The sequence below is a fragment of the Brassica oleracea genome, chromosome C9, assembly GCF_000695525.1.
Source record: "Brassica oleracea var. oleracea cultivar TO1000 chromosome C9, BOL, whole genome shotgun sequence".
NCBI classification, from domain to species: Eukaryota; Viridiplantae; Streptophyta; class Magnoliopsida; order Brassicales; family Brassicaceae; genus Brassica; species Brassica oleracea.
The window spans coordinates 53,283,339-53,309,071 of record NC_027756.1 but is presented as its reverse complement, the minus strand read 5'-3'; the positions used below and the strand labels follow the sequence as shown (position 1 = coordinate 53,309,071).

General features: G+C 38.1%; 5 protein-coding genes across 6 annotated transcripts; 1 reads left to right on the top strand and 4 right to left on the bottom strand.

The window, feature by feature from the left end:
• Positions 1 to 408: 408 nt before the first annotated feature.
• On the bottom strand, positions 409 to 3,141 carry LOC106319312 (8-amino-7-oxononanoate synthase). Its single transcript, XM_013757594.1, has 10 exons — positions 2,841 to 3,141; positions 2,634 to 2,764; positions 2,449 to 2,556; positions 2,129 to 2,367; positions 2,010 to 2,051; positions 1,705 to 1,792; positions 1,482 to 1,615; positions 883 to 1,113; positions 732 to 800; positions 409 to 637 (listed from the first exon to the last, which is right to left on the bottom strand). The coding sequence occupies exons 1-10, from the start codon at positions 3,088 to 3,090 to the stop codon at positions 511 to 513; spliced, it is 1,419 nt and encodes a 472-aa protein (XP_013613048.1). The 5' UTR covers positions 3,091 to 3,141; the 3' UTR covers positions 409 to 510.
• Positions 3,142 to 3,220: 79 nt separating this feature from the next.
• On the top strand, positions 3,221 to 4,498 carry LOC106319310 (methyltransferase-like protein 13). The gene has a single exon (XM_013757592.1). It carries the CDS (start codon positions 3,281 to 3,283, stop codon positions 4,487 to 4,489), a length of 1,209 nt encoding a protein of 402 aa, XP_013613046.1. The 5' UTR covers positions 3,221 to 3,280; the 3' UTR covers positions 4,490 to 4,498.
• On the bottom strand, positions 4,487 to 6,073 carry LOC106319311 (uncharacterized RNA-binding protein C1827.05c). The gene is made up of 8 exons (XM_013757593.1): positions 5,881 to 6,073; positions 5,676 to 5,790; positions 5,519 to 5,574; positions 5,387 to 5,434; positions 5,195 to 5,292; positions 4,973 to 5,042; positions 4,774 to 4,884; positions 4,487 to 4,676 (listed from the first exon to the last, which is right to left on the bottom strand). Exons 1-8 carry the CDS (start codon positions 6,001 to 6,003, stop codon positions 4,626 to 4,628), a joined length of 672 nt encoding a protein of 223 aa, XP_013613047.1. The 5' UTR covers positions 6,004 to 6,073; the 3' UTR covers positions 4,487 to 4,625.
• Positions 6,074 to 6,436: 363 nt separating this feature from the next.
• LOC106318512 (sulfite reductase [ferredoxin], chloroplastic) lies at positions 6,437 to 9,502 on the bottom strand. Its single transcript, XM_013756525.1, has 8 exons — positions 9,234 to 9,502; positions 8,110 to 8,886; positions 7,739 to 8,035; positions 7,451 to 7,648; positions 7,221 to 7,355; positions 7,024 to 7,140; positions 6,792 to 6,950; positions 6,437 to 6,677 (listed from the first exon to the last, which is right to left on the bottom strand). The coding sequence occupies exons 1-8, from the start codon at positions 9,432 to 9,434 to the stop codon at positions 6,624 to 6,626; spliced, it is 1,938 nt and encodes a 645-aa protein (XP_013611979.1). The 5' UTR covers positions 9,435 to 9,502; the 3' UTR covers positions 6,437 to 6,623.
• A 1,433-nt stretch (positions 9,503 to 10,935) lies between these two features.
• On the bottom strand, positions 10,936 to 19,467 carry LOC106318051 (transcriptional activator DEMETER). Of its 2 annotated transcripts, XM_013755893.1 has the most exons (21): positions 19,329 to 19,467; positions 18,579 to 18,973; positions 16,880 to 18,202; positions 15,482 to 16,588; positions 15,044 to 15,385; positions 14,883 to 14,973; positions 13,982 to 14,798; positions 13,821 to 13,900; positions 13,637 to 13,721; positions 13,464 to 13,555; positions 13,318 to 13,386; positions 13,173 to 13,209; positions 12,994 to 13,076; positions 12,406 to 12,864; positions 12,290 to 12,326; positions 12,149 to 12,206; positions 11,913 to 12,043; positions 11,757 to 11,822; positions 11,561 to 11,675; positions 11,422 to 11,460; positions 10,936 to 11,336 (listed from the first exon to the last, which is right to left on the bottom strand). In XM_013755893.1, exons 2-21 carry the CDS (start codon positions 18,880 to 18,882, stop codon positions 11,236 to 11,238), a joined length of 5,436 nt encoding a protein of 1,811 aa, XP_013611347.1. In that variant the 5' UTR covers positions 18,883 to 18,973; positions 19,329 to 19,467; the 3' UTR covers positions 10,936 to 11,235. The 2 variants fall into 2 exon arrangements, with proteins under 2 accessions (XP_013611347.1, XP_013611346.1); XM_013755892.1 differs by having other exon boundaries at positions 15,482 to 18,202.
• Between the last annotated feature and the right edge of the window lie 6,266 nt (positions 19,468 to 25,733).

Here is a 25,733-nt window from a genome sequence, read left to right as displayed (position 1 = left end):
ATATCCGAATTTGTGTTTTTAGAAAGCATAGCATAACGTATGTGGAATTGTGAAAATGTGTATCTTCAATTTCTAAAAATATGTTTTTTTTTAACATGCTCTCCATTTTCATTTGGTATCAAGTTTAAGTTTCTTGTTTGGGATTGATTACCATTTTATACAAATATACACTGATATATATTCTTATGAAATTTCACAATATACGATAGTATAAACCCAACTTATTTATTTATAAATAATATCTCTGGGCCTGTGATATTTCCACTAGTTGGGCTTTTAATTTTTCGGTCCAATGTAATATTGATCCACATTCTTGTCTTTCTTTTTTTTTTTTTGAATGAAAACATTTCTTGTCTTTCTTCTCCTTAGGCTTTCTGTTTTACACTGGGAGACCATCACATGTAGCTAGATTTTAAATGCATTGAACATTTTGCAAAGTAGGGCTTTTACAGCAATACATAAAAAGTATCTATTTCAAGTGATCAAATCAATGAGACAGTAAAAAAGTTTCTAGAGTTTAGGAGATAGAGAGGAGGTAATGTGAGTGATGTTGCGAAATTCCAAACAAGAAGAAAGCGCAGTGATGAGTTTCTTCACATCTTCTGTGGTATGTGTTGCACTCAGTGTCACCCTTAACCTGAACAAACAATAAAAAAAGCTTCACCGAGATTCATTTGATAAAAATTGTTTAAATTCACAGGAAAAAGTATGAAGTTTCTTTGTTTGTTTACCTGCAAGAATTGGGTGGCACTGTGGGTGGTCTGATTGCCATTACATGGAAGCCTGATTTTAGTAGATACCTGCAGCAATGTACAAAAATCAATCACCTATACAAAGTGTGTGTGTGCGTATGTGAGGAAGAAGAAGAGAAAGAGTGTGAACCGGCTCCCTTGAAGGGCTTTCGCTTGATTGCCTACAACTAGTGAGATAATGGGGCTTGAGATTTGAACTCCAGATAATGCCTCAAACTCTTTCACCCTCTCCCATATTGCCTTTCTTCTCCATCCCTCCTTCCTCGCCACTACAACTGCTGCATAAGCAGCTGCAGCCATAGGGACAGGTATCGCTGTTGAGAATATGAATGAGCGTCCTCTCGACTGGATCCATAGACAATGGATTCAATACTTTATTCATTGATGTGTTAATTTGAAATTATAATAAAAGAATTATAAGTGTAAATGGATAGTAGCACATTATTTTGACGAACACAGAAGCATAATTATTTTTCCATTTTTCCATGTTTTAGATTTTTCAATCATTCTCTAAACCACAAATATATTTTTGATCAATTGCATTCCATATACACAAAATAAAGTATATTTAGCTATGTGTTGTGTAAAAAAAAAAAAAAAAAAAAAATTAAGCTGTTACAGACTACCACTAGTCTAGTTTATCATAAGCTTTCATCAACCTTAGAGACCTCAACTACCACTAAAACAAACAATTAGTTTACAAATTTCATATCATATGGGTATGTGTACCTGCAAGCTATGAATCCGCCATGACACCCTGCTGCCTTACTCAAAGTGCCCACACATAGATCTACATCGGCTTCACAGTTAAACTGCTCAGCTACGCCACCACCATTTTCTCCACAAACAAATGTTCCATGTGCCTGATTGATCGACTCAGTGTTATGTCTTCAGGACAAAGTAGTTGACACCAACACCTAAAATTTGTAACGTAAATGTTCACTCAGCTTACATCATCGATGGCTAGTAAGAAACCATGCTTCTTCCGAAGCTGAGAGAGTTCTTTCATTGGCGCAAAGTCACCGTCCATACTAAATAAGCTGTCAAGAAAACAAAAACGAAATGAGATCCAATCAGTATAACTTAATTTTATATGTCCACATCCTCAAACGACCAGAGGCGTTGATAAGTATACTGAAATAAAGTTTAGCATTTGCAGATAGCACCACAAAACTATGATCAGACCGGAACATTAACGTACTACAACTTATAACTAATATAATTGAACAAGAGCAGTAAGTAGAAAATGTGACTGACCTATCAGTCACCACGACCTTCCTCTTCATTTTGCAACTTGATCTGTCCCAAACAATCATAGATGACATCAATGACACTAGATATCAAGGGAGGAGGAGTTGCGGAAGCGAATGGCTTACAGTAACGAATTAAGGTGATACATGTCACAATGTCGATAAACAAAAACTTCAACATTTCCTTGTCGTTCAGCAAGACGGATACCATCAATAATCGATGCATGATTCAGTGTATCAGAAAAGATGGCCACTTTTTCATTCTCAAGAGGTTTCCCACTAGCAGCCAAAAGTGAAGCAACACTTCCGATTGCAACCATCGCAGCCATGTTGGCAGCAAACCCAGTAGGACAAACAAGACAATCCTAAAAAGGATAAAAGAAAAAATCAATCTTCTTTCATCTAGATATACATCAATATCATGGGGACTCATGTTTTGTTTTTACCTCCTTTTTCTTCAGTTCAGCCAAACTCGACTCAAGCAAACGATGATAATTGGTATAGCCACATATTAACGCAGAACCCTTAGGTCCCATACCATATTCTTGGACTGCCTGCATAAGAACCATAAGGCAATGGACGAACAATATATACTTTAGTTCGTTGATATGAAACTGTTTTGGAAACATACGCTTGCAGCAGCATTTGCTATGGTAGGATGTGAGCTCAAACCCAAATAATCATTCCCAGAGAACAAAAGAAGCTTCTTGAATCGCTCTTTTCCACCCTCGCCTAACGCATCTCCACTAAAACCCTCTTCTCCTGCCAATGTGAAACTCTCAACTTCATAAAAAAAAATCGTTACTTTGGAAACTCCGAAACTGAAAATGAAACGTACCGTTGCTGGGTTCATCGTGAAGCCATTTATGAAACGTGGGTATGGAGACAGAAACCTCGACTGAAGTTCGATCCCAGTGACGCATACCGTCGAACACCTCGTACTCGTCTCCTTCATTACCTCTGCTTCTCGCCATTTTTTCATCGTTTTGCCGAGATACACAAATGGGTCTCAGAGATCGAAGGACTTGTCTGGATTCAAGCACATTCACTGCTTCTTCCACGCATTTATCCCACGAATTATCCGCCATTCGTGGAGAACAAAGCGTAAGGAGAATGCGTTTTAGCTCTTATACATGTTTGCAGAGATGATGGACTAGTAGTAAACAAAAATCAGATTTAGTCACGTTCAAGTCACGTGATTGGTTTAATCCGGTTTACTCGAATCAGCAAAAAGCTTCGAGAGATTGGAGATGGTGAAATCAAAAATCAAAATCAGCAATGGCGCTTGATGTGAGAATCTTCGAAACCGTCTCTCCTTCTCGCTTCATCTCCTTCACAATCCCTAACCCTAACTCTCCGTCGCATCTCCTCCGAGTCGCCGTCCTCGACTCGCCGATTCACTCCAGCGACTCATCTCCTCGAGTCGCCGCCATGCTCGTCCCCAAGCACCGAGAAACCGACTGGATCTTCTCCACCGAGTCCGGCCATCTCCAGCTCCTCCTCAACCTCCCAAACATCTCTCGTCTGATACTGATCGGCGACGATCCCGACGATATCTCTAATTCCCCCGCCGACGACAGCGAGAGACTGAAGCCTCTCGTCGCGGCTCTCTCACCCAAACCCCTAACCAAAGAAGAAGCGCCGTTTCTGATTTACGAGGACGACGTAGTCTCCAGAGTAGAGCTGGAGAGATCCGTCGGGCCTTACGTAGGCGAAATGGTGATCGAAGACGTAGAGATTGAGATCGACGAGGTTACACGAGAGTTCAGGAGGAGATTGAGGTTTAAGAGAACGCCTAACTTAGTCCAATCCGATATCAAGATGGTCCGTACAAGAGGAGAGGAGTTCGAGCCTCGGCTCACGGAGCTTGTGCATCCTTACTTGGCGCCGATGGTGGCGAGTCTCTCCTTGATCGGTTGTGATCTCAAACGTAGACCCAAGGCGTTGTGTATTGGCGTTGGAGGCGGCGGGTTGCTTAGTTTCTTGAAGTTAAAGTTAGGGTTCGAGGTTACGGGTGTGGAGATAGACCCTGAAGTGTTGAGGGTCGCGAGGCGTTACTTTGGGTTGGAAGAGAGGTTTGCGAGTGTTCACGTTGGAGATGGTGTTGACTTCTTGAAGAGGCTTGATGATGTTGATAGCAAGTTTGATGTCTTGATGGTTGATCTTGACTCTAGTGATCCGGTTCACGGCGTGAGTGCTCCTCCGGTTGAGTTTGTGGCGAAAGATGTTCTGTTAGCTGCAAGGGCGGTTCTTGTTCCGTGTGGGGTTTTGGTTATCAATGTCATTCCTCTGAGCAAGACGTTCTATGAAGAACTCAAGGATGTGTTTAGAGGGGTCTTTGCTGAGTTGTATGAGATTGATGTAGGGAATGGTGAGAACTTTGTTCTCGTTGCAACTGTTTCAATTAGAGATGGTAATAGTGGTTTTAGTATGGATAATCTAGCACCAGTAATCTTGAAGTATGTTGACGCAATACAGAGGATCTGAGATGTCGTTCAAACATAAAATTTTCATTGCAATAAAGTTGAGTTCTCGATCCGATGTCGGAAGTACAATAAACCAGATACCATATAAAAACAAAAGCTTTATCGAAACTGTGTGTTCTTCCACAGCTTTGAGGTTACTAGTCTTCACTAAACTTGATCTTCTTAGGTAATGGCTGTGTATTTCCAACCTGTGAGCAGCGACAAAAGATAGATCATGCGATTTAGTAGTTATTCGATTTATGTTAATGTAGAGGACGTAGAAGAATTGTGAACACGGAAACTTACAAGCTCAGGGCATTGATATTCTATTCCAGCAGCTTCGATCCTCTTTCTCCTCTTCTGGTCACGTTTCACAACCTTGTTCAACATTTTCCTATGTTCTTCCAATGTCCTTTCCTGTATACAGAAGAGAAACCAAAGTTAAAAGTCCGAAGCTCAAGGGACATGGTGAACTGAGAACAAGAAAAGTGAATAAGATATATACCTTGTTATGTTGTTTACGCTCAATCTGAACCCAATCAACTGGTTTGTACTGACACTTGAACCCTTTCCACCTAAAACAAATCATTCATGACACACAAGCATTATGATCAACACAAAAACTTCATAAGTAGCTAACCTTGCACAACTGGATATGGCAACTAAACTATTCACAAAGAAAACCCAATACAACACAAAACAAAGAGGAATCAAGAAAGTCACTCACAGATTGGGTTTAACTTGCTCTGGTGGAATAACACGGACTTGAAGCATGTGCTCGAGCAGCAGATAGTCATTCATCGCACCCGCTGCAATTTCAGCCACCTACATATAACAACCAAAATGAAAATAGTCTTCAAGAATTGAATCAGGAGCATAAACGGTTTCACCATTTTGTAAAGGTTCAAAAGTATTATACCTCAGGGTCCTCAAACTGTATGAATCCAAAATGTTTTGATTTCCCAGTCTAATTACAAAAAACAAAAAAATTAATGAGGAAACAAATATAACAACAAATAAAGCAAGAACACAAGGAATATGTATATATAACCTTTTTGTTACGGGCGACTCTAACTCTCTTGACTGTTCCAAACTGCGTGAAGAAAGCTATAAACAACAAAGATACAAACAGTTTGAGCAGTGTGTGTGTGTGACCAAACACAATAAATCAATTTTAGCTTGTAATCAAGTTTTAAAAAGAGAGTAACCTTCAATCTCAGTCTCGTAGAAGCCGTGAGGGAGACGACCGATGTATAGCACCGTGGCTTTGTTCTCGATAGGTTTGGTCGCTGGAGCTTTTCGAGCTGGACCGCCTTCTAGAGGCTATTAACAGACACGAAGACAGAGATTCAAGTAATGGAATCTGAAACACGAGTTTGAAGGTAAGGTGAAAGCATCGTAGAAAAAAATTACCAGAAAATCAGCTGATGGTTTGGGGTTCTTGGGAGCAGCTAGCTGAGAAGAGGAAGAAGCAGCAGCGGAAGCGGTAATCTTCTTCATGTTCTTCTTCAGAGCTTTCTTCGCCTTGGCACCCATTGTTGCTGTCGTCGGCGGAGAAAGAGAGAGAGAGAATCGATTCAAAATTAGGGTTTAGTTATAAAAACCTTCTTTTTATCGAAAAACGCTTTTTCGAGCGTTGCGACTGGCGACGTTGGGCTTGTTGGTGGATAAATGGGCTAATAGACTATTAATGTGAAAACATAATGGATCTAAATAAGCTACAAATTGACCCAATAAGAAAGCCTGCTATTTAGCTCAATAGTGTGTTATCTTCCTGGTGCTTCTCTTTTTTTTTACTAGTGTTTCACATAGTTGTGATGATATGATATCCTATCCATAGCACGCACAATCCTAAAAATTAATACTCTTTGGTTGAAGCATTATCAGTTTCTAAATTAGTAAACTCCTTGGTTACTTGCTACTTTTTGAATGTTCTGAACAATGAAAATGATGCAAAATACAACGAAAAGGAGCGAGAAGTCTTTTTTGAATAAATAAGAGAGAGAGAGAGCAAATTACATTAAAGAAAGCAAAAAGATAACGAAAAGAGAGAGAGGCTTATTGTTGTGGTTATTGTATTGTTTAGAGCACAAGACAAAGCGAAATTAAAAAACAAACTGGTACAAAACACGAACAACTTCTCAATCACATGCTCCTTATTGAGGACCTCCTTTATAGGTATCTATAAGCTCCTTAAGCTTCTCGAATCCCTGCATTTTTTTTATCATAGTTGCAACAACAACAACAACAACAAAAAAACAAAGTGAATACTTTTGTTTGTTCTTCGAAACATAACTTCAAGTCACTGCGAGTCTGAGAGTTACCATGCGGGTTGTGAATTCTCCGAATGATTCCTTAGTTTGTCTATCCACTTTCCAGTGATAAAACAATGGCTCGAAGACTTTCTCTAAGTCGTGAACCTTCACCTTATCCATGAAGCTCCTTGCTATCTGTGTTTGGTTCGGTGTTCCTCCTAGCCAAACCTGCGGATCCCCACAACAACATTGCTTACTAATCTATTCTCATTATTCACATGAGCTTGTACTCGAACCATACCTGATAGCTGTTGGGACCATCACCCACTAGACCAAGCTCAGCCATGTACGGTCTGGCACAGCCGTTAGGACAACCGGTTACTCTTATCACAACAGACTCATCGTACTCCAGACCAACCTGATCCAACAAAGGAGTTTTGCACATCAAGATCAATTGCTTGTAAAGACACAAGCTTAGGTAAATGTAAGTTATTTTACCTTCTCAAACATGGCCCTCACTCGCTTTAGAATGCTGGGGATCCCGCGCTCTGCCTCCGTTATTGCCAATGGGCACAAAGGAAAAGCGGGACACGCCATTGCCGTTTGATTTAATGGGTCGACAAACTCAGGTTGCTACAAAAAAAAGGTAAGTGGGGTGGGTTTCCTCAGTTTATGTCACAATAGTTATTAAATATGCATATCTAATAGTCAAAGAAAGGTTAGCTCACCAGCAAGCCGGCCTGAGCAAGCACTGTGGTGATGGGACGCTTCCACTCGGTCTTTATATCACACAACACAATGTTCTGGTTTGGTGTGATGCGAACATCAATTTTGTATTTCTCTATTACTTCTCTCAGTGTCTTCTTCATTATACCTCCAACACGACCACTGTCTACGTGAAGCCCACAGAACCACGCACCATCTCCCTGAGAATGATAAGATATTTGCCTCATTAAGCCACCAGACAAGTTCTGAAAGTGAAGGAATTTTTCATAAGGCTTTTCAGTAAACAATACCTGTTCATGCCATCCCAAGTAACTCTTGAACTCCCACTCTGGAAGATCACGTGAAGGCTCAAACTTTTTACCATAGTACTGCTCGACAACATCTTTAAACTTCTCAATTCCCCAGGAGCTGACCAAATACTTCATTCTGCTGTATTTACGATCATCTCTTCTCCCGTGTTCTCGCTGTGTGACTACAATGGCTTTCACAGCATACAAAATATCCTCCTTTGGCACATAACCTAGTGGCTCTGCCAGGCGGGCAAAAGTCGACTCCATTCTGTGTGTTCTTCCCATACCGCCACCAACCTAAAAGATGAGTCATTAACCTCAAACAGCTCCAAACCAAGAACACATGTAGGGTTAAAAGAGTATCCACTTACATAAAGGTTGAAACCCTGTGGCTCCCCATTTTCATCTGAAACAACGACAACGCCAATATCATTGGTGAGGAGGTCGACAGAGTTATCCGTAGGCACAGTCACAGCCACCTTAAACTTCCTAGGCAAGAACTGAGTGCCATAGATAGGCTCAGGCGAGTCGACGAAGTTAGTCCCATGAGAGTTATCATTTCGAGCTTTCACCACCTCAGGAGGCTCAGCAGTCATAAACTGCTCCCCATCAACCCACATATCGTAATAAAACCCCGACTGAGGAGAAAGCAGAGCCGCAATATTATCTGCCGTCTCCTGAGCAAAGAGATAGTCTTTCTTCACATAAGGCGCAGCAGGAGCAAGAACGTTTCTATTCAAATCACCACAAGCACCAAGAGTGCTACCCATGTTTCTAATAATCGAGCTCATCACGGTCTTGAGATTCTGCTTGAGAACACCGTGGAGCTGAAACGTCTGCCTAGTGGTCAAACGAAGCGTCCCGATCCCGAACTCATCTGCTAAGTCGTCCATAGTTAAATAGAGCTGGTTAGGGACCTTTCCGGAAGGGTTCTTGGTGCGGAGCATGAAGGAGTAGGATCTTCCACCGCGCTCTTCTCTGTTGTACTGCTGGTAGCTACCGTGGAACTTGATGAGCTGCACGGCGGACTCGTTGACGTTTGGAGCTTCTGTTAGAAGCTCCTCGTTGAGAGGATACCTTATGAAGTTGCTCTTCTCCTTGATTATTTCAACTTTACTCCGCTTGGTCGCAGCCTCAGGCTTCGACGGCTGAATAAAACATAACCGTCACTGTTATATATATATATATATATGATTTAGAACAAAAACTCGATTCATAAAATTAATTATTACGAACAAGCTACGTGAGAGAGAAGAAGAAAGTTTGTTATCCAAAATATCTCTTACTGAATAAAATGAACATTTACATAGTCAGCTATACAATTGAGAATAAACCAACTAATCTAACCAAACCACTAAACCGGTATCTATAAACCAATATTAATCATCGCTTCATCAACACATACAAGCAGAAATCAAATTCACTAAGATTACAATCAGAATCCATGGAGAACGGAATCATTAGGAAAATACGATTAGAAGAGATCGAATCTCACCGAGGAGACGGCTTGGATAGGGGAAGGACTCGACGAAGGATGAACCGAGACGACGCCACGTGGATTTCTCCTCCCTAAGAAGGCCGAATGAGAAGATCTCAACACGTCGAGCCTCCCGAGTCTGATCTTCTGATCCGACGAGAAAAGAGTGGCGGCGGCGCCCGCCGGAGATCGAAACGAAGACGACGACGACGACGACATCACTTCACTGATTCAGAGAGAGGGAGTGTGTGTGCTGAAAGGCTTTTGATGGTGTTGATAAAATTGAAATGGGGCGTGCGCTAAGAGATTTAGAGAGACAGAGACTAACGTGCGCAGTCACGTGACCTGAGGCGGCTAGCTTATATCCATGAGAAGCGCGTGATACACAACGATTTTACTTTTCAACTATTGTATCACACCGTTCACTAAGAATCTAACGGTTGATTAAGTGCGCGTGTCTTCATGTCCGTGATGAGAGGCGCGTAAGTAAATAAATAGGAGAAATAAAAATCGAATTTTTGCTCTGATAAAGACTTGAACCGGGATGGCATCCTGGATATATTCAAAGTTAAATGGTTCAGATGCTAAGATGAGAAAGTTATTCTGCAACTTGGTGCACCAAAGTATACTAGAGATTGTCTACGTGACGAGGGTAAAAGGGTAATTAATGATATCTCACCTACTTTACTTATTTGTAAGGCTTAAAAGGTTTAGTGGTTTGTGTTGGGCACATGCTAAATATGATCAGTATGCAAGTTTTAGCTGGTGCTACCTACTTACTTTTTCTTTCTTTAATAAACAAGTGCTTGCTACTTTGTTCCTCGTATACTTAATATTTAGGCCTGGGAGTTCGGATCGGGTTCGGACCGGTTCTTTTCGGATCCTAAATATTTAGACCCAATAGGTACTTAAAAATTTTTGGTTTGGGTTTGGGTTTGGATCGGTTCTTCTCGGGTCCGGGTCGGTTCGGATCTATAATTAAAATACCCATAATTTTTCGGATCCATATCGGGTCCGGGTCGGGATCGGGTATTTAGGATCTGAAAAAGAAATGACATACCCAATTCCATCAAATTTAGTTGATATTTGTCATATATATCTAAAATTTTAAAAAATAACTTAAATGAAACTATTAATAATTAAAATAAAACATTTTTAAACTCTAAATTTTACATTTTAAAGCTTCGTATTACTTAAACATATTACAAAATAATAACAAATGTTGTTAACAAAAGATATTTTAACTAAATCATAAAATAAATATGTATAAAATAGAACACAAAATATCATAGTTTTAGATATACATGTTTTTAAGTCGGATACAAATCGGTTCTTACCGGGTCGAGTCTATTCGGATCGGTTCTTTTCGGGTCGGTTCCTTTCGGTTCCGGGTCTATTCGGGTAAAACAATTTTAGACTCAAAAGGTACTTGTAAATTTTTGGTCCGGATCCGGATCGGGTATTTTTGGGTCGGTTCCGGTTCGGGTTTTCGAGTCCAGGTTAAAATGCCCAGGCCTACTTAATATCATATTACATCATCCACATTTTCTTTAGTGAATATACTCTATCAAAAGGACATATTAATTACTTAATGATTTGCATCTATTGATTCTTATGTACCCATAACATTAGTTGGTGACGGTCCACACCATTAACATTTGAAGTAGTTAATGACAGAGAAAAGGATGATCTTAGTTAATGACACAGAAAAGCTCACAAAGAGACTGAAAGATGCATTAACTGACGGTAGAAAGACGCATTCATATCTAAATGTTCACATGCGTTTGGATTTGCACGAATGCTACAATTTGTTAGAGAGAAATTAAAAGAACCTACGAAATCTTCCTTTGGCATTTTGCTAACTTCTTTTGTTTCTCTTCTGCTCTATGAATGAAGGCATAAATTATATTTAAAAAAAAAAACTATTTGGTGTTCTGTTTTATGTCTAGATGAGGTTTTTGCTTGTCTTTTATTCAGAGGAGAACAGAGAAGCAACGCTGTTTCTTCAATCCACTGATCTTCAGGTTTTGTTCTTCACTTTGTTTTTCGGGAAATGCAACCTGGCCATCAGCGGGCGAGGTGCTCTGGTCTTGGGTTCGAATCCTCGCACACAGACGAATCCTGCATAAGAATAACAGTGTCAGTCTTAAGTGTGTGTATGCTATGTTGATAAGTAACAATGCTTTTCTCTGTGTAGGACGTGTACCTCTCCAGAAGCTGTACTGAATCTGTTCTGTCGACATACCTGCATGTATTCCACAAAACATTTCAAGAACTTCTTTTGACAAAGAGAAGCTGAAGGTTGCCAAAGTTATGGAAATTTGATCAATGTGAATGCTTTTTACCTTTAAATATTGATGTTACCGATGTCCCGAAGTAAACAGTTCTTCTCGGTAGATCCCATATCCAGTCTCTAGGAACATCTATGGGTTCGAGACTGGATTCGTGATCTGCAAATACCTGTAAGATAAAAATGATAAACAAGGATCAAGAATCAAAGTAAAAGATCTAGACAAATCAGTAACTTGTCACTTAAACTACCTCGTTCACTTGAAAATATGTGCCGTTGAGGGGAAAGCTTCCTCTCATGGCAGTTCGACACGGTATCTGTCAATGATAAAAAAACGATATCAGTAACTTGTAGTCTCACTTCTCCCTTCTTATGAACACTACAAAATATCTAGAAAAAAATCTCACCAGAAGAGTTCCTCTAACTGTCTGTGAATTCGCTTCCCTCACGCCGTTGCACTCTGAGCAAGCCTCGTCAAAGCACAATTTGCCAGACGCTTTCCCTCCACATTTCTGTCCAGCCGAATTCGCCGTTTCCCCTGTCAACCAAACAATTACATTAGTTTAAATGCCTTGAGTCCTAGCTTTACTTTCTATGGAACTAACTACACAGGGAAAGCAACAGTGCAACATTTTATCTTTACCAGGTGACCAAATAGCTAAGAGATAAGGACTTGGGTCATCTGGTTCTCTTTTATCCATCTGTTTTCATCAAATAAGGATTTTAACTAATCTTTGTTCAAATGAAACACCTCAAGTATAGAGAGAATAAACGATTGTCTTACACCAGCGAGGAGGGGATGTGAATCCCAGAGCTCATACCTGAAAACAGACGATACATTTATCATTTAGCCTGTCTATCTATACTATGAAAGATGAAGTATAGGAGTTATCGGCTTACACTTGGTGCTCTGTCCTGAGACGGCTAATGTTCTTTAGTTTGGGAGTTGGAATTGAAGTAGTGGATGGATCCAAAGCGACCAAAGCCTTGGACATGTCACCTTCTTGGAGCTCCATGTTATTCTTCATGTGTTCCTTAAGCGTCTGGCCGAATTGTGAAATGTTGAGTTCAATTGTTGGAATCTCGTCAGGGTCCTCGTTGTAGTAAGCATCTTCAATGTCACTCTCCGTTATCTCAGGGTATACTGGCTCGGGCGTAGCCGGCTCTTCTATTATGGGTTCCGAGCTTCCTCCATTCGATGGTACTTCCCTTGTTAGAAAACTCTGTAGAGGAGAACTCTCTAGAGGAGGAGGTAGTTCCATCATCGGGATGGATGCAGGAGGAAAGGATTGGGGAGGGACTGGGATAGTTGCAGTAGTTAAGCCCCTCTCCTCTGATGCCGGCAACGCAAGTCTTGCACTGTTACAATGACATCAGTCATTTGACTCTCAAATTAGGAATAGCTACTTTGGCATGTGTAATTATAGTCTTCATGTTTGGATTACTAAAGCTTATGCTAAAATGATAATGCATGAACGGTTTGCTTACCTAGCATAAGCACTAGCAAAGTGCCTGCACTCTCCTCGCATGGGACATGCATTACAATTTGGTCTACTCTTCGTGCAAAATACCTGACATGAGTTCACATGATTTACAGACACATATTTGACCTTGTGTCTACAACGCTTCAAATTATCGGATAGATTCAAAGCTTAGAGCAATAATACCTTTCCAAATGTAATCAGCTGGTAGTGTAACTCATACCTGAACGAATACAAGGACGCTAATTAATTTCACTGTTAGTAACAAGGATAGGATTCTAAAGAAGAAGAACTGATTTTTTCAGGACAAATGATTTGGTAATGAGCGTACAGTGTTGGTTGATCGAGTTTGCAGAGTCTTGGCCAAAGAAACTTTTGGATGGACTCAAGCACTGGGTATCTGAGGAAGCACTGCACAGTCATGACTTGCGAAAACCAAAAATTTTAGTTGTTTGAATTATAAAGAAAGTAACTTACAGCTCCAGAAGGTGTAGTTGAAGTGATTCAGGTAGAGGTTGTAGAGGCACCCATCCCAGCCTAACTGCTATCCTTCCGACATTGGTGTCAACCTTCACATCATCAGTACCACTTCCAACTTAGTTAACCAGTAGGTTTTAATTATAAGTAGCTAATGATATAGTCCGACTTACAGGGAAAGCCATATTGTGGAGTGTCAAGAGTCGAATGCATTCTACACTTTTCAAACCCAATCCTCTTATGCTCAACAGATAGTCCCTGTCAAATGATCATGATCGGTTTGTATCAGTATTTCATATGACGTACCTGTTGAGTAAAATGTGAATCACTCATTCATTAAAAATGTGAAGTACTTACTTTGCTTTATCAGGATGAACATCCCTTAGCCATTCAAGATCAACAGAACCGTGATCCTTGACTATCCTTTCAAGGAAATCCTGCAAAATTTTCCAATCAATTTAGATAAGACTAGATAATGTTCTCATGTTCGAGACAAAAACTAAGAGCAACTAATTTACCTTAATCCTTACAGCCAGCATGTAATTCATTCCTCTTTCTTTGATAGCATCAGATATCTCATAGACGCTAGCACGTCTAATGGCTTCATAATCAATAGAGTCCATGCTTTCTTTGCTTCTTTCTTTTTTCCCTTTTCTCTCCAGCACTTCTCTTCTAAGACTATCCCATTGGCTTGTAGGCTTTTTCCCAGCAGCCTGTGTTCCTTTCTTCTCACGTGCCATGGTGAAATTTGTTGGTACGAAGTCCATTCCAAAATCTTCTATATCGACTAAATCTGCCGTCATATCAGGTTTCTTCTGAGCGACATTTGAAGTTTCTTGTATTTGAACATCACCAGATTCTTGATGGAGAAGCGATCTTTCATCAGACAAGTTTGGACTCCCAATTTGCACTGATTGTGCTGATCCACTGGCTGTTTTTGTTTCAGACCTGGTTGTAGAAAACTCTGCGTCTGATTTGGAACCTGAAGAGGATCCAACTCTCCCGGACGATTGAGATGTCCAACTCGCAGGATCAAAAGAATCTTGTGATGATAACACTTCCTCTTCTAAGTTCTGACTACTGTTCTCTAAGAAATTAAATCTTTCGATTCCAGAGTTTGAACAGGACCTTTGCTGCTCTTTTGATCCACTATCAACCCCAGAAACTTGCGTATCAGACGAAGTTTGAACCTTTTCCTGCCACGGAGGGGTGTCATTTAAGTTCAGAATGCATCCTTCTGGATCTTCAACAACTACGCTTCTAATATTCCTTTCATCTTCTGGTTTGCTGCTTGGTTTTGGAGGGAATCGTGCAGCTAGAGACATGAAAGCAGAGCTGCATCGTAAAAACAACATTGATTATTTTCTAGGTTTTGGAACTCTCTTTGACATACTAATTTTCTCAAAGCAACCAATATACCTTGAAAGGTGATCTGTGACATTCTGAGTAAGGAAAACTCCAATGACGGAATCAACCACCGATCCCTTCCATGGCGAAAAACGTCTATCTCCTGTAAACATTCAAGCTCAACATTATGATTTCAGGAAAAAGACAGTGTTAAGAGTGTTACGGGTATTTACCTTGCACAAGATGCATACGGGCAATAAATGAATCAGCCCTCCCTCGGAAAACATTTCTCTCTTCTTCCCACCACTTCTCTTTTTTCTTATTCCTCTCGCCATTGCCCTCTTTTTCTTCTTTCCCCATCAAAAGATTCCATATCCGAGTTGTTTCATCATCAAGGTCAACTTTAGGCCTTGGTTTTTTCTTCTTGGTCTCATATGGAACAACTGCACCATCTCCTTTGTATATGGCAAGTGCATTCTGCTCTTGTTCTCTGCTTTCATCTCCTATATATAGATTCTGCAACCTGTATATTATTTCTGCAATACAATCTTCACGTAGAAGTTCTCCTGATTGACCTGTACAAGCACCAGCAGTGGTTACGTAGCTGGTTTGGACACATCAGCTACTAAAAACTGAAAATGTATTACACAGAGATTGCGGAATATTGTTACCTCTTGCTTGTTTGGACTTCACTCCTTTCTCTTTAGCCTTACTTCTTGATGAAGGTGCCTTTGCTTGAGTAGGTTTGTAAACCTGGATCTCTGAGGCATTGGGTAGCGGAGGTACTGTTTTCTTTCTCCCTCTAGGGCCCTTTCTTGCTGGAGTTTCTGGGACAATACCTTTCTCATTATCTGCAGAATTTTGAGCTGGTGGAGGTACTGCTTTCTTTCTCCCTCTAAGACCCTTTTTTGCGGGAGTTTTTGGGACACCACTTTTATCTTTTCTTGCCCCATCAGTTGGATAATCCTCGATATCTATTACCTCAGGAGCCACGCCATGCAACTTTTCTTGGACTGCTTTCTGGATTCTCATTTTCTTTGCAGCGTCTATATGTTTCGCACTCGTGCTAATGTTCTGTCTCTCCACATCTTGTGATTGAGAAATTTGTTGGAGTAAGGGCCAATGAGCTACTGAGTTTTGCATATGTCCCATCGCAGGATCATACTGTCTCTTCGAACCCCTGGCTTCGACATGTTTAGCGTTATCTGGAGTTGGCAAAGCAGAGTTTTGAGATAGGGCTTTCTTGCGTAAGTCAAAATATTCAGCATTGGATCTCTCATGAGATGGGATGCGCTCATTTCCTTGGTAGATATCTTGCGGTGAAGAACCGTATCCAGCAATGCTGCTTCTTTGATATGTATCTGCAGTCCCATTCATACTCCCGGAAACAGATTCCATATACAGATTTGTTGCCGGAGTTTGTGATTGAGGATGAGGTCGAAGCCCAGACGATGACATGTTGGCAGCTACCATCTGATTCAAGTGAGTAAAACCTTTAGGAGTTCCAAGTTGCCTGTTCATCAAAGGTACGCAAGGCTGCTGGCCCCTCATTGATGAACCAGGTTGCTGGTTACCCATCAGAAATTGAGATTCCTGGTTCCCCAGCAGCATCCCATGTTGTTGCTGCCTGGGTGACATAACAGGCTGCTGCATAGCTGACAGTGATCCATATTGTTGATTTCCAGCAAGTAAGCAAGTCTGCTGGCCTCTCATAGATGAACCAGGTTGCGGGTTTCTCATCAGAAGTTGAGATCTCTGGTTATCAAGCAGCATCCCATGTTGTTGCCCCCTGGTTGACATAACATGCTGCTGCATGCCTGGCGGTGGTCCATGTAGTTGATTTCCAGCAGGTAAGCAAGTCTGGTGGCCTCTCATTGATGAACCAGGTTGCTGGTGAGATCTCTGGTTATCCAGCAGCAGCGCATGTTGCTGCCCCCTGGTTGACATATACTGCTGCATGCCTGACGGTGATCCATGTTGTTGATTTCCAGCAGGTAAGAAAGTCTGCTGGCCTCTCATTGATGAACCAGGTTGCTGGTGAGATCTCTGGTTATCCAGCAGCAGCCCATGTTGTTGCCCCCTGGTTGACATAACATGCTGCTGCATGCCTGGCGGTGGTCCATGTTGTTGATTTCCAGCAGGTAAGCAAGTCTGCTGGCCTCTCATTGATGAACCAGGTTGCTGGTTAGATCTCTGGTTATCCAGCAGCAGCCCATGTTGTTGCCCCCTGGTTGACATAACATGCTGCTGCATGCCTGACGGTGACCCATATTGTTGATTTTCAGCAGGTAAGTAAGTCTGCTGTGTTTGCTGATTCAAAAACATAGGCTGGTTGTTCCCTTGGAGACCTCCTGGTTGTTGGATTCCACTCGCCAAAGCAGATCGTTGGGTTCCCATCAGATACTTAGGTTCTTGGCTACCCATGGCCAAGCGAGGCTGCTGGTTACCGACTGGAAAGCCACAAAGTTGGTTTTTCATGTGAAGCCAAGCTTGTTGGTTTTCCATTGGCAACTGGCGTTGCTGGTTTTCCATTGGCCACTGGCGTTGCTGGTTTCCCATTGGCAACTGGCGTTGCTGGTTTCCAGTGAATAATTCAGGTTGTTGGTCTCTGCCCAGTATTCGAGAATGGTTTACTTCTGATCCTCTGGGTAGTGTCACGACTGTTGACGCTTCAAGTGGCTGGTTCGCAGCAACCAATCCATTGGTCTTGTCTACTTGTGTTACTGAATCCAGCCAGCTACCACTTGTTCCACCAGCGGCATCTCTGGACTCAGTAAATGAGTTTGAACCACTAGTGTTCTGGAAAATTTCAGACCCGGAGTCATCTAGCCCCACATCTCCAGTTTTCTCCAAGTCAAAAGATAAAGCCTTTCTGCAACTTTTGCCTGTAATTTCAAGGCTAGTGTTGCTCATATCTCCACCGATGGCTGGCTTGTTAGCTGCTGATTCTTTCAAGTTTGTCTTCTGAGCTTTCTTCCTTTTGCCACCCCCGGTTGCTTTATGTTTCGCAGCTTCCTGAGTTGCAGGTTTGCGTGGCTTCCTTATAGGTTTGCCTTCCACATACACCTTGGGCATGAACTTCTTCTTCTTTTTGGAGGGTTTCTGCTGAGGTGTCTGGTTAAGATCAAACCCCAGATCACTTTGTCTCCTACCATCCTTCTGTTCAGTAACTTCCGTCGAGTTAACAACAGACGATGCCACAACGCTCTGCATGCCGTAGTCAGATGTCTGCCCTGTGGTTTCCAGGAACCCATTATCCCGACCTGTTCGGCACAACAGACTAGGCGTTGAAGGCACAGGTTGAACAGAACTCTCACAGACGTACCCAGCTGCTTCACTTGTAGGTGGAGAATTCAAATTGTAAAGAGGCCTGCTACTCGCTGGAGTTCCACCTGTGGAAAAAACTCAACTTTCTTAAGAACTGATAATATGCAGTGCATGTCTGGCTCATGCTTAGAAGGTTCTCATATTCATGCAAAGACCAACAGGATACTACAAGATCTAAGCAGTGGCTGAGGCAATTAAGGATCATGTGTGGTCATTTGACCCATATCAATTTTAAGCATAAATATGTAATATATCTTTGATTAATTGGTTAAGTTTCAGTAGTAGTTTGACCCCCTTAATATCTATCCAATTTCATATATATAAACTTTTGACCCCATTGATTTATTTTCCTAGTTCCGCTACTGGATCTAAGCAATGTTCCACGCTAAATACTGCAAGAATGGCTACAAAAACACTGAAAAAACAGATATTCACACTCACATTGAGGAACCTGGAACAAATGATCTCCACCACTCAGCAGGCTTGTGAACGACATAGGCATCTGATCCGTATCCAACAAGTCGTCCAGTTCAAACACATTACTACATCCACCTTGAGAATTAGAAGCAACATTGCTCCTTCCCAAAGGATCCTCCTCTCTCTCCCCTGTGTAGTAATTACGATCTTGCCCACCACCACCGTCTACAACCACGCTTGATCCACCTCGCATGGGCTTCCTGGGTGTGATCGGAGCCCAAGAGCCCATGAATTGATTCTCCACAGGATTATTACCCCTGGAGCTCATCACTCTAACAAATTTGTTTCAGCCTAACAACCAAACATTGATGAAACCAGGCGATAGAGAGAGAGACGATCACTCCTTTTAACTAAAGAATCTGCAACATAAAACGCAACAAATGATTTTTCCCCAGATATTTTCTTCGTCAACGAAAAGAGAAACACATTCAATTTACAAGAGACGCTGAGAAAATCCAGAAAAATTAAATTAGAATCAAAGGAGACATTGATGTATGAGAGAATGTTTGATAAAGCGAATCTGAGGTTTTAATTAGGGAGAATCGAGCTCAGGTGTTAATAGCTGAGATTATGATCAGAAAATAGAAATACAACATTGATGTAAATAAAGTCTCTGTAGATCGTTTCGTGATCTGGAGAGATTTAACAGAACGAAATTTATAAGATATATAAAGGAAAAATGTTTAAAATCGGGAAATGGAGCTTGAAGCTCACCGATCTGAGGGAGGTTATGATTCTCAGGGCGAGGTCAATGCCGGAGAGGAACTGAGTCAGCTCTGCCGTTAGAGATGGGTAGAGAAAGAGAGAGAGAGTTTGGTGTGATTGTGATGAAGAAGAAGAAAACTGGAAGAGAATGAATACATTTTATGGAGAAAAATAGGAGTAAATAAATAGCAACGAATCACATTATAGTTATGAATACAGACAAATTATTCCTCCTCTTTAATTAATTACACTACGACCAATGCATGCGTTAATATAAATCTGCTCCATTTTTATCCTATTAGCTTATGCTGCATGGAGAAAATCTAGTATATTATTACTAACTAAAAAAGTTTAGTGTTAATATATGAGAGATTCCCATGCATAAAAAAAAAAGGTGAAATGTGGGTTGTCTCGGCCATTACTGTCATAGCTACATTTGTCAGCTCTGGGTACGTGGATTCCATTCTAGTTCGGCGATTGGTGTATTATTTTTTTGTATTACGTGGAATTCGGCGATTGGTGTATTATTTTTTTGTATTACGTGGAATATTGATATAACATTTAGAAATATGCGCAAAATAAGTGTGTAATTATAATAAATTTATGGGTAAAAAGCTAGTGTTAATGTATGCGAGATTATATGCAGAAGTGATATGAGTTATGATTCTAGTTCGGCGATTGGTGTATTGTTTTTTTTGTATTACGTGGAATATTGATATAACATTTAGAAATATGCGCAAAATAGGTGTTTAATCATGGTAAATTTATGGGTAAAAAGCTAGTGTTAATGCAAGCGAGATTATATGCAGAAGTGATATGAGTTATGATTCTAGTTCGGCGATTGGTGTATTGTTTTTTTTGTATTACGTGGAATATTGATATAACATTTAGAAATATGCGCAAAATAGGTGTTTAATCATGGTAAATTTATGGGTAAAAAGCTAGTGTTAATGCAAGCGAGATTATATGCAGAAGTGATATGAGTTATGATTCTAGTTCGGCGATTGGTGTATTATTTTTTTGTATTACGTGGAATATTGATATAACATTTAGAAATATACGCAAAATATGTGTGTAATCATGATAAATTTATGGATAAAAAGCTAGTGTTAATGTATGCGAGATTATATGCAGAAGTGATATGAGTTATGATTCTAGTTCGGCGATTGGTGTATTATTTTTTTGTATTACGTGGAATATTGATATAACATTTAGAAATATGCGCAAAATAGGTGTGTAATCATGATAAATTTATGGGTAAAAAGCTAGTGTTAATGTATGTGAGATTATATGCAGAAGTGGTTAATTAAAAAAATGTAAAATCTCGGCAATTATTATCACTGGATTTTCTTGTTCGTTCTCGGTATGTGGGTCCCATTAATCTTGCTCGGCGACTGGTGTATTATTTTTTGTATTATGTGGAATATTGATATAACATTTAGAAATATGTGCGAAATAGAAGTGTAATCATGAAAAAAAATTGGGTAAAAATTTAGTATTAATATATGCGAGATTTTATGCAGAAGTGACATATGAAAAATCTCGATAGTTATTATCAATGGATTCCCGTGTTCGTTCTCGGTATGTGGGTTTCACTCTTTTTGTCGATTAGTACTTTGTTTTGTATTGCGTTAAACATGTGATATATTGATTAGAAATATATACAATATAGATATCGACAACCCTAAAAACTTCATTGTAAAAAAAACAGTGCTAATATACAATAAATTAGTATAAAAGTGATTGATAAAGAAAATGTAACGTTTCGACTATTATTATCATCAGTAGATTCTCGTGTTCGTTCTCGGTATGTGAGTTTCACTCTTGTTGTCGATTAGTACTTTGGTTGTATTGCATTAAACATGTGATACATTGATTAGAAATATATACAATATAGATATCGACAACCCTAAAAACTTCATTGAAAAAAAAACAGTGTTAATATAGTATAAAAGTGGTTGATAAAGAAAATGTAACGTCTCGACTATTATTATCATCAGTGGATTCTCGTGTTTGTTCTCGGTATGTGGGTTTCACTCTGTTGTCGATTAGTACTTTGGTTTGTATTGTGTTAAACATGTGATATATTGATTAGAAATATATACAATATAGATATCGACAACCCTAAAAACCTCATTGAAAAAACAGTGTTAATATACAATAAATTTTAGTATAAAAGTGGTTCATAAAGAAAATGTAACGTCTCGACTATTATTATCATCAGTGGATTCTCGTGTTTGTTATCGGTACGTGGGTTTCACTCTTGTTGTCGATTAGTACTTTGGTTTGTAAACATGTGATATATTGATTAGAAATATATACAATATAGATATAGACAACCCTAAAAACTTCTTTGAGAAAAAAATAGTGTTAATATACAATAATTTTAATATAAAAGTGGTTCATAGAGAATGTAACGTCTCGACTATTATTATCATCAGTGGATTCTTGTCTTCGTTCTCGGTATGTGGGTTTCACTCTTGTTGTCGATTAGTACTTTGATTTGTATTGCGTTAAACATATGATATATTGATTATAAGTATATACAATATAGATATCGACAACCCTAAAAACTTCTTTGGAAAAAAAAAAATTAATATACAATAAATTTTAATATAAAAGTGGTTGATAAAGAGAATGTAATGTCTCAACTATCATTATTAGTGGAGTCTCGTGTGATACATTATTCTCCGTATGTGGATTTCATTCTTATTTGATGATTCGTACATTATTTTGTATGAGGTTGAACATGTGATACAATGACTAGAAATGTGTAAAAATGGATGTGTGTAACTATGAAAAATAAACTGTTACTAAAATTAAAATTTTTATAACTTATATCCTATTTAAAGATGAAAACAAAGGAAAAGAGTTGATGGACACATCATGTTTATATAATTTAGGATTTAAAAAAAAATCTGCTCAAAACTTATTATTTCTGTCAAAATAATAACCATCTTTAGTGAAGCTAAACCTTTTTCCTTCCTAGTACTCTTTCTGCCTATCTTTTTTTTTTTTTTGAAACACTCTCTGCCTATCTTCCTCTAATCGTTCTTTTTTCTTTCTTTTAGGTCGTCCCTAACTGGTAATGTTAAGGTTATCTGATTCTAACCATGGCGATTGATGAAAGATAACAATCAAACATTTTGTAATTGACATGGAAGGTCTAATCAACTCAGTCTAGCCAGATATTTTATCGACGACGAGTGCTGATTTAATGCTCCATCTATTTCATTATAAGTGTCGTTTAGGTTTCGCCATACGGATTAAAAAAACAATTAATTTTGTACATTTCCTATAAAAAATACTATTACATATACAACTAACCATATTTCAACCAATAGAAAAATAAATTTTGCATAAAATTAATAAATTTTGCATTGAAAATCGAAAACGACACTCATTTTGTAACGAAAAAAATTCTTTAAAACGACACTTAATATAAAACAGAGGGATTATTAGTTAAGCATAAAATATCACGGCACTAAAACTCACGCACATAGAATACGAATAACGTGCAAAAGAGGATACTGATGTTATTTAAAGTAAGCTTTTCTTTTAGCTGTACAATCTCTTTTCTTTTTTTTTTGCCCCAAGTTTTATTCCTTTTCGTTTATATTGTTTCCTACAAATAAGTGTTTTTTAACATCTCAAACGAGTGTTAATAGCTGGATTTTAACAAGTTTGAGTACTAATAGATGATGATGTATACCTTGACTTTAACATTACATATAATTTAGCTAACTTCGATAATTTTCGCTCAAAATATTTTTATTTTTTTAACTTGCTTCAGTCCGATGTTTAACAAGCATAACATAGTATTGAGTTTACTAAAACGGATTTGTAATAATAAATGCATATTCAGTTAGATTTATGTTTTAGTTGAAGTAAGTACATTAACTTATCAATATCAGGAAATTATTTCTGTATATATCTTTCTGAAAAAATGGAAATAAGATGCTAGAATTTCAGCTAATAAGTGAATGCATGCATGTTTAAGGAAAAAAGATCTATACCTGATTTTCAGTGTCTAAACTAATACTACCAATATCGTAATAAAATCTTAGTTACTATTTACCAATAGGTATCAAGATTTTAAACACATACTAATATTTACAACCATAGTTAGACAGAAGTTGATGCCAAAATAATAAATTGTTGACGAACGAACATAATAAAATACATAATTCATCACAAAATGATCTTTCTCAAAAAAAAAATTAATCACAAAATGATGATTTTTAGTTACTAAAAATAACGATAAAATACATACTACAAGATAAATGAAAAGGATTAAACAGAAATTAGAAACCGAATTAAACGGATTATACCGCTAGACAAGACATATTTGTTATCCGATTTAGCCAACATAGAACATATTAATTGCGATTTGCGAACATTGACTCTTTCAATACAAATAGTCAAAAGTTAACTGAATAAACATAAAAACGGAGGACACTTATATCCTATTTTAATTGTTCGTTTAGCTTTCTGTAAAGGCAAACGCCCCGAAGAAAAAATCTTTAATATTGAAGAAGCATACTATAAATGCATGAATCTAAAGCTAACGATTATAATTATATCGTAAATAACATGATATTTTACTATTTAAAGTACATGTTCGCAAATATTTTACAGGCACAATATTATAACTTTATTATAATTATCTTTTCCACGAATGGAATTGATTAATTGAACGTACGTGATCGTCGAACGAAACGTAGAAAGCCGTTGATGCGCTTGTTCGTCTCGTTTTTCACGAGGAAAGATTCTTCGACTAACTTTTTACTGATTAGTCTGATAAATTATTTTCCTAAGTTTTAATTCCAAAAGCATTCGGGCTTCCCAACACTTCAACGTTGTCCATGCGCAGTTTAAAAGGAATTATGGGCTACAAACAATATATATACTGGGCTTTGTTAGGTAGTTATACAACAGAAAATTAGCCCATTGTTTGATTTTATCAAAGTTTTTCTTAACTGAAATTCTGAATTGAAACCGAACTAGTCTAGAAGGATAAATAGCAATGACTAGTCCGTTTCTAAATTTTCTAATGAAATTTAAAACATAGCTTGATGTTCGTTTGACTAAACAGTCAATATCATAAAAAAATAAAGAGTCAATTATTGGCTCATTATACAAAAAACATGGATATTAACAATCTACCTATAACCGTAAACTTTGGTGTTAATCAGACTAAAACGCTGGAAAACTCTCAAAAGTTATTATTTCCCCCTTTTCCTCTTCTGCCAGTTCTCATGTTTTAGAAAATTACAAGTTTATAACACTTTTTGTTTATGAATTATAGATCTTTCTTTGTTAGGAATTGGAGTCTTCGAATATCTTAGAAGTTGACTCAAAATCTGGAAAAAAGAGTAGACGTCAGAGAATATCGACGGGTGGAGAGTTATACGATGAATCTCGTTAACTCAGCTTCATGCCATCAACTGAGACGAAGAATGGAAATAGAGATATAAAGATCTAGAAGAAGAAGAAGAAAAGAAGGCAAAAAACAATGTTGAAGTCTCGTCTCTGTACTTTTTTTTTAATCTTTTTTTCTGCTTATACGTTAGATTGTAATTTTTAATGGAAATAAAAATTAAAAATTGATTAACTAAAATATTTTATTTATTTATTTATATATTGAAACAAATTTATTTAATATTCTGAATTAATAATTATAAACTATAAAATTAATAATTCTATTAAAATAATATTAATTTAATTTTAAATTAAATATATAAATGATTGAATCAATTATTTTAATTGATGTTAGTATTAACATCATTTTAAAAAACTAATGTAAATGTTAAAATCACTTTTTATAATTGATATAAATTGACATCAATTATCGTAATTGATATGAATATTTGATATTTTTACATTAATCTATATATATAAAATTGGTTTTTTCCCTTCTTATAACATGTGGAAGGGGGGTTTGTTGACATGTGTCCTCATGTTTTTTTTTTGTATTTAAATTCTTCTTCTTTTAAATTATTGCAATTTTCTCCATCAATTTCTAATTGTGTATTATCTAATCCTTCTCACACTTATTGGTCTCTAAAATTCAAGAAATAAATAAAATAATATAAATATATTTTAAATATTTAATTTATTCACACCTAAAAATAGTAAGACTTTTCATCATTTTATTATTTTTACTAATTTTTTTTATTTCATTTAAAAATCATATTTATTTCACTATTAGTATCATAAGATAATCAAATTAAGAATAAGAAACTAGACAACCGACACATAAACTAAGAAAGCGGACCAAAGGGAGAATAATAATCGAAAGGCCAAAGCCACCAAAAAGCAGGAAAATATATGCCTAAAACACCGGAATCACAACTAGTAGCTAAAAAGTAAGAAACACCTCACTGACTAAACAAGAACATACAAGACGACATT

Excerpts from the sequence above, each read along its gene's own strand:
- LOC106319311 (XM_013757593.1), bottom strand. The coding sequence starts at position 6,003 with ATGGGTGCCAAGGCGAAGAAAGCTCTGAAGAAGAACATGAAGAAGATT. Across the intron at positions 5,791-5,880 it reads AACCATCAGCTGATTTTCTG|CCTCTAGAAGGCGGTCCAGC; the intron begins GTAATTTTTTTC and ends GTCTGTTAATAG. Across the intron at positions 5,293-5,386 it reads TACAGTTTGAGGACCCTGAG|GTGGCTGAAATTGCAGCGGG; the intron begins GTATAATACTTT and ends TGTTATATGTAG.
- LOC106318051 (XM_013755892.1), bottom strand. The coding sequence starts at position 18,882 with ATGAGCTCCAGGGGTAATAATCCTGTGGAGAATCAATTCATGGGCTCT. Across the intron at positions 13,387-13,463 it reads CAACTACACCTTCTGGAGCT|ATACCCAGTGCTTGAGTCCA; the intron begins GTAAGTTACTTT and ends GTGCTTCCTCAG. Across the intron at positions 11,823-11,912 it reads CAGTTAGAGGAACTCTTCTG|ATACCGTGTCGAACTGCCAT; the intron begins GTGAGATTTTTT and ends TATCATTGACAG.
- LOC106319312 (XM_013757594.1), bottom strand. The coding sequence starts at position 3,090 with ATGGCGGATAATTCGTGGGATAAATGCGTGGAAGAAGCAGTGAATGTG. Across the intron at positions 2,765-2,840 it reads TCACGATGAACCCAGCAACG|GAGAAGAGGGTTTTAGTGGA; the intron begins GTACGTTTCATT and ends TCACATTGGCAG. Across the intron at positions 1,114-1,481 it reads GGCGGATTCATAGCTTGCAG|TTGTCTATGGATCCAGTCGA; the intron begins GTACACATACCC and ends GTATTGAATCCA.
- LOC106319310 (XM_013757592.1), top strand. The coding sequence starts at position 3,281 with ATGGCGCTTGATGTGAGAATCTTCGAAACCGTCTCTCCTTCTCGCTTC.
- LOC106318512 (XM_013756525.1), bottom strand. The coding sequence starts at position 9,434 with ATGTCGTCGTCGTCGTCGTCTTCGTTTCGATCTCCGGCGGGCGCCGCC. Across the intron at positions 7,356-7,450 it reads TTGCTCAGGCCGGCTTGCTG|CAACCTGAGTTTGTCGACCC; the intron begins GTGAGCTAACCT and ends TTTTTTTTGTAG. Across the intron at positions 6,951-7,023 it reads ATGGTCCCAACAGCTATCAG|GTTTGGCTAGGAGGAACACC; the intron begins GTATGGTTCGAG and ends GGGGATCCGCAG.